We start from the raw sequence: 9,927 nt of genomic DNA, 5'->3' as shown, positions 1-9,927 counted from the left end.
CACCCATAATGACTAGCAGGAGGCAGAGCAGGGGAGTGACCCCAGACTCAGAATTCCGAGTTCCACCTAGGACTTGAACAGTGAGTGTTGCTGTTAGTCCCCATAGCAACCACCCTCTGGAGGTTGAAATATCTGGATATAATGGGAAAACTGGTCTGAAGAAAGAGGTTTGAAAACCACCCATGCATAGCTTTAGTGAGGAATAGAACATTCAAAACTCCTTCCATCGTCTCTCCAATTTCCTTGGAGCTCAGTATTGTGGTTTGCACAAATACAACTGTGGACCAGACAAGTTCAGGCTTGAGGTCAAGAAAAGAACCCAAAAGCACAAAGATTCTCTTTGACAAATTGTTTATTAAATTTTAAAATTCTGGGGGGGGGGCCATTACCAGGAATCAAACTCAGGACTTGCCAGGCAGGTACTGTTTGGCTGAGCTATATCCCTGGCCCTAATTTTTTAAAACATTATGGGGTATTATTGCAGCCCAGAATCTCAGGATTCAGGGGGGTGGTAAAGTGGCAATAGTGAATTTGGGTATCTGGTCACCCAAAAGTACCTGCCGCTCAACCCCTGATTCTTCAATAGCTGCCAGGCGGATCACCCCTCCACTGGAACCATCCCGCTCCATGGCCAAAGCAAGAGCTGTGGAGAAAAAGAGGAAGCTGGGTTTGGAGTTAGTTGCTGGGAATACTACAAGGGATAAGGAATATTGGCCTAGCTGGGGTAGTGAGGGTTGAACTTCAGAGACGTAAAAGCCCAAGTTCTCACCATTGGCAGTGAATTGTAGGCACTCGTCCTTGGTCATGCCTTTCCGATAGGTAGCATCAACATAGCCATAGATATAGGAACTCCCGGAACCTCCAATGGCAAAGGACTGCCTTACCATCATACCTCCCATGGGAACTGAGTAGACCTGACAGATGAAAAGAGAAGAGTCACCAGGTGTACTCTTCTCTCAACACAAGTACATTTACCTGTCCATTGTGGGATAGGGCTGGGGCGAGTAAAGAGTAAGTGAGGTAGAGACTGAAAAAAGAAAACAGCTGAGGTGAGAGGATCAAAGGTTTGACTCCAGCATTCTAAGAGGTTCTGACCTGCCCTCCTTCTTGAGGGTCCCAGCCTGCGACGATGATTCCTGCCATCAGATCTTCCCGGTATCGGTAACACATCTCCTTAAATAGGCTGGCTGCTGTGTGTACCAGCGGAGGCTCATTCAACTCAATGCTAGAGATGGGAGTGTGGAGGAGTCACAAAGAAGGCAGTATTAGGACCTGGAAGTTAAAACATTTAGCATCTCAGGTTTCACCTCCCTTCAGATACTTGTTCCTCCCCTCCCCACAAGCACCTGTGGAAACCAAGCTGATAAGTGACAGCATCTGCCACTGCCTGGGTATCAGCTGCTGAACCTGAGCGACAGCAGAAAATTCGGTCATGAATAGGAGTCAGCTTGTCAGTCACTCGATTGGCAATGTAGGACCTGCAGGATGGCAGAACAATGAGGGAAGAATCCCACCTACCTCCCACCTCCATTTTATCATTATCCATCCATGATAGGAATTCCATCACTGCCTATTGGTTCTCATGCAAATTGAAGGAGCCTGGATGGAGGACAGACTTTTATAAGGATTCCACAAAAGGATGACAGGAACTGGAAGTAGTAGAAGATGGGACTAATGTTTATTTTCAGGGAGAGGAGAGACCTCTCTTCCCACAGTACTCTGTAAAGGCTAAAAATGGGCTGACAGAGCTGGGGATGTAACTCAATGGTAGAGTGCCTCCCTAGCATTTGTGAGAGTCTAGGTTACATCATCAGAAATGGGTAGGGTCGGGTGGTGTGGTGGTGGGCTAGCAGGTAGGGTAGGAAGGGAAGATGGGAAGACTTCACAAATCTGTCCTCAGCTCACCCAGTGGTTGTTCTGGAGTCCGCCCCTAGAACCACGCCCCCGTCAAACTGCACAGCCATGATCGTGGTCTGGGGAAAGAGATAGAAGGGTGAGTCTTTCCACACTGTCTTGCATACAAACTTCAACCATCTCACCTAGATCCCCGAATACAGAATTCGTGTACCACAAACTCATTTTCAAATATCATGTGTGGGGAAGGCTTAACGCTGCGCAGAATTCCAACTCTCAAAGCCCACGGGTTTCCCTTTCAGCAGGATTTCAGAATTTCACGCTTTAATCATCCTATACCTCCCACCACGAACGTACCATACCTCTCCAACATCCTCAGAATACTTTTCTCTCTGCCTGGAGCATAACACACAGCCCACCTCCCCTCTCCCATATCGACTCAGACTTTATTCTTTCTCCGCGTCAGGCCTTGTGCACATCTCCTGAACTTCCTCACCCCTGTGGAGACTTCTCGGTTTTCCCAGTCTGGGGTGATGGCCTGTGGCCCCCAGCAGGGTGCAGGTCCCGCTCCTCGAGCAGTTAGCAAGGTAGCCGCCATCTTTCTTTTCCGTTGCTACTACAAAGCAACTGTCGTAAAGCGCTCTGTCACGCTCTTTAGTCGGTCCCTGAGGGGTTGTGGGAGCGGAACTATGCCACGGTTGACGGTAGAAGGGTTAAAAAAAAAAAAAAAAAAAAAAAAAGGACGGCTCTTTTACGACAGGGAGCACTTGATGGCAGTGTGGCAAGGAACGAAGAAAAGCAGTCTACTAAAAAAAAAAAAAATATTGCCCTGAGCCAATCTGTTTGATTGGAGCTGTGGTTTGAAGGGCCCACAAGACAGATTTGAGAGTAAGCTAGAATGACAATGCAACATGCTAAAAGTGGAATTATTGGGTCTTGTTTTAACATTTTGAAAAAACAACTGTTTTCTATACCAGCTGCACCATTTTACATTTGCACCAATCATGTATGAATTTTCCAATTTTTTTTTTCCCAGTACCGGGGATCGAACTCAGGACCTTGCGCTTGCCAGGCAGGCGCGGCGTCACTGAGCTACATCCCCGGAGAAGTTTCCAATTATTTTTCTTTTATAGTCTGGCTATATAGTTTAGGCTGGCCTTGAACTCACTCACTATGTAGCCCAGGCTGGTCTCGAACTCACTGCGATCCTCCTACCTCAGCTTCCTGAGTGCTGGGATTATATATATTATATATATATACCACGCTTGGCTGCTAAAGTAGACTATTTGTGGTTTTATTGTTGCATTATAAGTGGTTTTTGTTTTTTTTTTTTTGGTACCAGGGATCGAACTCGGGTCCTTGTGCTTGTGAGGCAGGCGCTGGAACCACTGAGCTAAATCCTCGGCCCATAAGTGTTCTTTTTATATTCTACTTACTAGAAACATTTGATATATACTTTGCAAATGTTTTTCTCCCATTAGCTTGTCTTCTCACTTTATTAGTATCTTTTGTATTTTTATTTTTATTTTTGGAACTGGGGACTGAACTCAGGACCCTGAGCTTGCCAGGCAGGCGGTGGCACCACTGATCTAAATCCCCAGCCCTATTAGTATCTTTTGACGTGCAAAAGCTTTATTTTATTATTTTTAATTTTTACATTTTTGTTGAGACTACAGGTGTGTGCCACTATGCTAGGCTAAAAAGATTATTCTTTTCCCACTGAATGGTCTTGACCTTTGAATGGTCAAAGTCAATTGGTCTAAACTCAGTGGTTCTGCCTCCTGCCTCGAAAGCGCAAGGACCCGAGTTCCAACCCCATACCAAAAAAAAAATGTCAATTGGCCAGCCCCGTGTGGTGGCCCATGCCTGTGATCCCAGCACTTGGGAGGCTGAGTCAGGAGGATCACCGTGAGTTCGAGGCCAGCCTGGGGTACATAGTGAGTTCAGGGCCAGCCTGAACTACAAAGGGAGACCCTGCCTCTAAAAACAAACACAACAACAACAACAAAAAATCAATTGGCCACTCAGCAGATGATACCTACCAGTGAAATCTGCCTGTATCCCAGCTACTCAGGAGGCTGAGGGAGAAGGATCACAAGTTCAAGGCCAGCCTGATGAATTTAATAAGACCCTGTCTTTTTTTTTTTTTGGTACAAGGGATCGAACTTGGGACCTTTCGAAGCAAGCAGTGAAACCATTGAGCTAAATCCTCGGCCTGAGACCCTGTCTTTTAAAAAAAAAAAGGGTGAGGGTGGTGGACTGGGGAAGTATCTCAGTGCAAGGCCCTAAATGTAGTCCCCAGGATTTTGGGGAAAAATAAATAAATAAATAGGAAAAAAGATTGTTTTGGATATCTGGATCTCATTTTCATATGAATTTTAGAATTAGCATATTCATTTCTGCAAAAAAAAAAGCTGTTGGGATTTTGGTAGGGATTGCATTTACTCTGTAGATTTGTTTGGGGGATTATTATTATTTTTTGTTTTGTTTTGCAGTATTAAGGATCAAACCCAGGTCCTCACACATGCTAGGTAAACATTCTACCATCGAGGACTGGGGATTTGGCTCAGTGGTTCTGCCACCTGCTTCGAAAGCACAAAGTCCCAAGTTTGATCCCTGGTACAAAAAAAACAAAAACAACAACAACAACAACAACAACAACAACAACAAAAATATATATATATATGCTTAAAAAAATTGGGCCATTGAGTTACTCCTCCAACCCAGTTTATGTCTAAGAATTTTTCCATTTCTAGTAAAGGTTGTGTACATAGGAAGGGGAGGGGGCTTGAGGGGGGGAGTGGGATAAAATAAAATTTTTGTTTGGTACCGGGGATTGAACTTGGGTCCTTGCACCTGCACAGCAGGCGGTGAAACCACTGAGCTAAATCCCCGGCCCAAAATTTATTAAATTTTAAAAAGCTTACTGAAAAATTTAAAAAGGGCTGGGGATTTAGTTCAGTGGTTCCGATGCCTTGCCGGAAAGCACAAGGACTGGTGTTTAATCCCCAGTACCAAAAATAAATAAATAAATAAAAAATTGGGCTAGGGATTTAGCTCAGTGGTTCTACCGCTTGCCTCAAAAGCACAAGGACCCGAGTTCAATCCCTGGTACAAAAAAAAATTTTTTTTAAGTTTTTTCCATTTCATGTTGGTTATTTTGCTGGGTGTGGTGGTACACACCTGTGATCCTAGGACTCTGGAGCCTGAGGCAGGAGGATCACCATGAGATTGAGGCCATTGTGAGCTACATAGTAAGACCATGTCTCAAAACAAAACAAAAAACCAAACTCAACAAACTCATATTGGTTATCTAATTTGTTGACCTACAATTGTTTATAGTATTTCATATATATATATATATATTTTTTTTTTTAATTTTTTTTATTTTTTTGTTTTTGTTTTTGGTACTGGGGATCGAACTTGGGTCCTTGTGCTTGTAAGGTAGGTGGCGCAACCCCTGAGCTAAATCCCCAGCCCTATATATATATTTTAAATAGTTGTTGGAGATTGAACACAGGGTTTTGTGGATCCTCACTCTATCACTGAACCACACTTTTAGCCTTTTTTTTTGAGGTAGGTTTTCAATAGACTACTAAGGGCTGGATGTGGTTGCGCACACCTGTGATCTCAGCACTGAGGAGGCTGAGGCAGGAGGATTGCCGCAAATTTGATGCCAACCTGGACTACATAGTGAATTCAAGGTCAGCCTGAACGACACAGAAAGACTCTGTCGCAAAAAAAAAAGAAGGAAAGAAAGAAAAAGCAAAAGAAAAGAAAAAAAAAGTTACTAAGGGTGGACTCAACTTGTGATCCTCCTGTCTCAGGTTCCCAGAGTGTTGGGATCACAGGCAAATGGCATTATGCCCAGCTAGCTTCATCCTTGATTTTCATAGTTTATATCTTTTTTTCCCCCCAGTCCATCTAGCTAAAGGTTTCTCCATTGTGTGTGCGTGCATGTATGGTGCTGGGGATTGAACCAAGGGCCTTGTACATACATGCTTAGCATGTTTGAGCTACACCCCTAGCCCAGGGTTTGTCTATTTTGATGATCTTTTTAGGAATGAACAGCTTTTTCTTTTTCTTTTCTTTTCTTTCTTTCTTTCTTTCTTTCTTTCTTTCTTTCTTTCTTTCTTTCTTTCTTTCTTCTTTCTTTCTTTCTTTCTCTTTTTTTTTTTTGGTACTGGGGATCGAACTCCAGACCTTGCACTTTTGAGGGAGGTGGTGGAAATATCAAGCTAAATCCCCGGCCCTTGATGATCTTTTTAAAGAACCAATTTTGATCAAAAAAAAAAAAAAAGAACCAATTTGGGGAGCTGGGGTGTAGCTCAGTGGCAGAGCATTTGCCTTGCACACAGGAGGTCCTGGGTTTAATTCCCAGCACTAAAAAAGAAAAATTAAAAACTTAGTTTCATTGTTTTTTGTCTTTTTTTCCTATTTATTGATTGTTTATCTCTGCTTTAATCTTTATTATTTCATTCCTTCTGATTTCTTTGAATTTAATCTGTTCTTGTTTTTGTAGCTTAATGAACGAAAAATATTTGAAGAAAAATATTTTAGACAGAGGAAATAGCAAGTACAAAAGTCCTGAGGCATGGGCTGGGGATTTAGCTCAGCGGTGCTGCCACCTGCCTCTCAAGCACAAGGTCCTGAGTTCGATCCCTTGTACCAAGAAAACAAAGCACCCCCCCCCCCCACCAAAAAGTCCTGAGGCAGATTAATACTGAGGTCATTTTGGTCATTACAGGTAAAAACTTTACAATTTTTTTTTTGGTACCGGGGATTGAACTCGGGACCTTGCACTTGAGAGGCAGGCACCAGAACCACTGAGCTAAATCCCCGGCCCAACTTTACAATTTTTAAAGTCATTCTCACTGGAAAGGTGATCCTCAAAATTTCCTGTTAAACTTTAAACAATTTTAGTCTTAGTGCAATGGGAAGCCATTGGAAAATTTCGAGAAGGGAGTTGATACATGATTCACATTTTTTGTTTGCTTTTTTTTTTTTTTTTTGAGATAGGGTCTTGCTGTATAGTCCTGGTTGGCCTTGAACTCACTGTATTGGCCAGGCTGGCCTTGAACTTGTGGCAATCCTCTTGCCTCAGCCTCCCAAGTGCTGAGATCACAGATGTTCGCTACCATGCCTGGCTTATGACGGATGTTTTTTTCCACATTACTGACAATACATTATAGGGAGGAAAAGGATGGACAGGGAGACAATTAATAGGGTATTGCAGCTAGTTATGGTTGTGCATGTCTGTAATTACACTACTTGGGAGCTGAGGCAGGACGGTCTGGAGCCCAAGGCCAGCTTGGGCTATGTAGCAAGAGCCTATTTCTAAATAAGTACACAAATAAGTAAATATTGCAATAATCCAGGTGATACATAAGGTTGCTTTGAACAAGGGTAGCAGTAGTGAAGAAAGTGGAAAATGGTCAGGTTCTCATAGATTGGATGTTGGTGTTTTTTGGCTTTTTTTTTGTTGTTTTTTTTTTGGTACCAGGGATCGAACTCGGGTCCTTGCGCTTGCAAGGCAAGCGAGGGAACCACTAAGCTAAATCCCCGGCCCAAAGAGAAAACTGCTATGTAGGAAAGGCAACTGCACACCTGCACTCTGACTTCTTTTTTTGGTACCGGGGATCGAACTCAGGACCTTGCTCTTTCGAGGCAGGCGACGGAACCGGATGTTGGTGTAATGAAAGGGAAACAGAAGAATCTGTACAGAATAACAAGATTTTTGGTCTAAGGACCTGAAAGAATAGAGTTGTTATTTATGGAGCTAGCAAAGACTATGAAGGGAGTATTTTGGGAGAAGGAGGAATGGAGAAGCTCAGTTTGAGCATGTAGATTTGCAGTGCCTGGTTGACCTCCAAGTGGAACTGCAGAATAGGTGGGTGTATATTTAGGATTCTGGAGTCCAGAAGAAAGTGGCATGGAGGTATAATTTGGGAGCTAGTGTATGAAACGGTCCAGCTTTTTCATGCTCACTATTGTGGGAGTAACCAGAGTCACTTAGTAAACAGGTTTTGTAGCTGAGCTCCTGCTTGGTGTGAGGCACTGCACACAGGCTTTAGGCTTCGGTAGTGGAAGGCAGAGGGTACTATTTATGGAAACGGAAAACACAGGAAGAGACTCACTTCTGGGAAGAAGTTGTTGGGATTCTTGTTGGACACGTTGCGTTTGCGAGGTCTGTGGAAGTGGCCAGGAAAGGGCTGTCTGTAAGGCAGTGAAGCTCGGGGGACAGGTCTGGACTAGAGACCAGGGGTTGGCAATGGAATTCACAGAAGTCCTTGAAACTGGCCCCAAAGGGAGAGTGAGTCCGGGCTACCGGGAATAGAGATGACACATCTTCCCATATTCTCTTTTTTTTCCTCTGTAAGCGCCTGTAGTCATCACAGAAAAGCCCTGCCGAAAAAATACTTTATTTCTCTGAGCTCCTCCCATCTTCCTGAGAGTGCGGCTGCGGGGAGGAGCCCAAACCATACCCCGCTGGGGCGGGGCTGAGCTGCGGTGACGTCACCGAAGGGCTGGTTCTCCAGGCTCCCCGCCCCTGGGTGAGCCGGGCGGGTGCCTGGGGCGCGATCCAGGGCTGTGCTGAGCCGCGTTCCCGCTGCGCGCTCTTCTCGCTGCCGCAGTTCTCAGGCCAGCTGCAGCAGGCCCTGCCCGGCCAGCAGGTCCTCGGTGCGGTTGTAGACCTGCTCCAGGGTGCCGGCGGCCCCGGCCAACGCAGCTCGCGCGTCCGCCTCTCCGGCTGCTGGACACGCCAGCTCGAGCAAGCGGTCGCGGCTCGGGAGGGCGAGGAACGCGAGGCGGGCGGCCTGACGGATGAGCCAGGGGTGGTGCGGGGCCAGGGCGGTGCGGTAGGCGTCGCCACACTGCACGCCCGCATCGGGGCCTCCGAGCGTCCCTGTCGCCACCCGGTGGAGGCAGAGCTGGGACCAGCGCAGCGCGCGGTGCAGCAGAAGCAGCGTCCTCGAGCCGGAGGCCTGGGCCGAGTCCCGGGGGGCGGTGCCGGGCTGCTCCAGAAGCCCCGCGCGCCGCTCCCACGCTGCCATGGTCGCCAGCGACGTGTAGTGCGCGGCGTCTGGCCCCAGCACGCGAGCCTCGAGGGCTGTCACCTTGATGAAGGCCTCGCTCGTGGCGAAAGCGAAGATGGAGCCCAGGGGAGTTAGGAACCTGTGTGTTTGGTGGGGGGTGGCGATGGTTTGGGAGAGGGCGAGGGAGCCTCGGGGAGGCAGGGACTTACTGGCTTTCGGGAGGGAGGCTGCTCACCTGACGAGTTCCCTCCATCCTGCCAGGTACTGCGACAACTCCACATCCCCTTCGGGCTTCAGACTGGCTCCGAAGGACCTTCTTATCCGGCCCAGCATGCCCTGAGGCCCCAGACATGGGGGCTCTTTCCAACCTGGGGCTGCCAGGGGTCCCGACTCGTGCCATGCCTAGGGGTAGATGTAAGGGGAAGGGGGCAGGAGCAGAGCCCCTAGCCTGCTGGACCAGCTTAGCCAGCAGCCCCGCTGAGCTCTGAAGAAATTGTTTCTAGGTTCTAACTGGGGTCTCTCCTGCAGTACTCACAGCTTCTGATGGGTGAGGGAAGAGAAGGGAGAGGACCCACTCCATCAGATCCTCAGTTGGCTCCCTTCCCCCGTTCAAGGTTCTATCTGGAGCTCCCAGGCCCAGCCCTGTCCGGAGCGTACCTTGAAGGGCAGCGGTCCTTCCGGAGTGCAGGACTGTGCTTCGGGCCTGCAGCCTGATAGGAAGCCTGGGGACAGCGAAGCGGAGCGGTAAGGACTCCAGAAGGGGGCTTGAGTTCCCAAGGCTTAGACTCCTGGGCTCTTGCCTGAGCAAATGAGAGAAGGGGCCACTCACGGAGGATCCGATCGCTCAGATAAAGCATCAGCACGAAGACAGCAAGAGCAATTGCGTGTCGGAACCAGCGCCGCAGAGCCGGGGGCGGCGGCGCGACCCCCATAGCTGCTGCTGCAACACCAGCCTAGAGACTGTCGGTGTCCCCTCGACTCCACGGAAAAGAAGCCTGCGGTCCCCTAACGCGCAAAGGGTTAATAATTAACCTGT

At 47.4% G+C, this 9,927-nt stretch overlaps 2 protein-coding genes across 3 annotated transcripts; both read right to left on the bottom strand.

The window, feature by feature from the left end:
- Positions 1-334: 334 nt before the first annotated feature.
- On the bottom strand, positions 335-2,556 carry Psmb6 (proteasome 20S subunit beta 6). 2 transcript variants are annotated; one of them, XM_004857282.4, is made up of 6 exons: positions 2,351-2,556; positions 1,906-1,973; positions 1,347-1,478; positions 1,096-1,225; positions 770-914; positions 335-663 (listed from the first exon to the last, which is right to left on the bottom strand). In XM_004857282.4, the coding sequence occupies exons 1-6, from the start codon at positions 2,450-2,452 to the stop codon at positions 599-601; spliced, it is 642 nt and encodes a 213-aa protein (XP_004857339.1). In that variant the 5' UTR covers positions 2,453-2,556; the 3' UTR covers positions 335-598. The 2 variants fall into 2 exon arrangements, with proteins under 2 accessions (XP_004857339.1, XP_004857338.1); XM_004857281.4 differs by having other exon boundaries at positions 335-643; positions 2,351-2,555.
- A 5,704-nt stretch (positions 2,557-8,260) lies between these two features.
- On the bottom strand, positions 8,261-9,902 carry Gltpd2 (glycolipid transfer protein domain containing 2). Its single transcript, XM_004857280.4, has 4 exons — positions 9,721-9,902; positions 9,549-9,613; positions 9,127-9,293; positions 8,261-9,030 (listed from the first exon to the last, which is right to left on the bottom strand). Exons 1-4 carry the CDS (start codon positions 9,821-9,823, stop codon positions 8,493-8,495), a joined length of 873 nt encoding a protein of 290 aa, XP_004857337.2. The 5' UTR covers positions 9,824-9,902; the 3' UTR covers positions 8,261-8,492.
- Positions 9,903-9,927: the final 25 nt, after the last annotated feature.

Source organism: Heterocephalus glaber, unplaced genomic scaffold (genome assembly GCF_053883595.1).
Source record: "Heterocephalus glaber isolate CG9 unplaced genomic scaffold, H.glaber_assembly_v1.0 deba00001564, whole genome shotgun sequence".
Taxonomy (NCBI): domain Eukaryota; kingdom Metazoa; phylum Chordata; class Mammalia; order Rodentia; family Bathyergidae; genus Heterocephalus; species Heterocephalus glaber.
This window is presented reverse-complemented; position numbering and strand designations above follow the sequence as displayed.

Bases quoted from the DNA above. Each gene is read 5' to 3' on its own strand.
- Psmb6 (XM_004857281.4), bottom strand. From the start codon at position 2,452: ATGGCGGCTACCTTGCTAACTGCTCGAGGAGCGGGACCTGCACCCTGC. The intron at 1,226-1,346 runs GTGCTTGTGGGG...TCCCATCTCTAG, and splicing joins TATCAGCTTGGTTTCCACAG to CATTGAGTTGAATGAGCCTC. The intron at 915-1,095 runs GTCAGAACCTCT...TTCATCTGTCAG, and splicing joins ACCCTCAAGAAGGAGGGCAG to GTCTACTCAGTTCCCATGGG.
- Gltpd2 (XM_004857280.4), bottom strand. From the start codon at position 9,823: ATGGGGGTCGCGCCGCCGCCCCCGGCTCTGCGGCGCTGGTTCCGACAC. The intron at 9,614-9,720 runs GTGAGTGGCCCC...CGCTGTCCCCAG, and splicing joins TCTGAGCGATCGGATCCTCC to GCTTCCTATCAGGCTGCAGG. The intron at 9,031-9,126 runs GTGAGCAGCCTC...CCAAACACACAG, and splicing joins GGATGGAGGGAACTCGTCAG to GTTCCTAACTCCCCTGGGCT.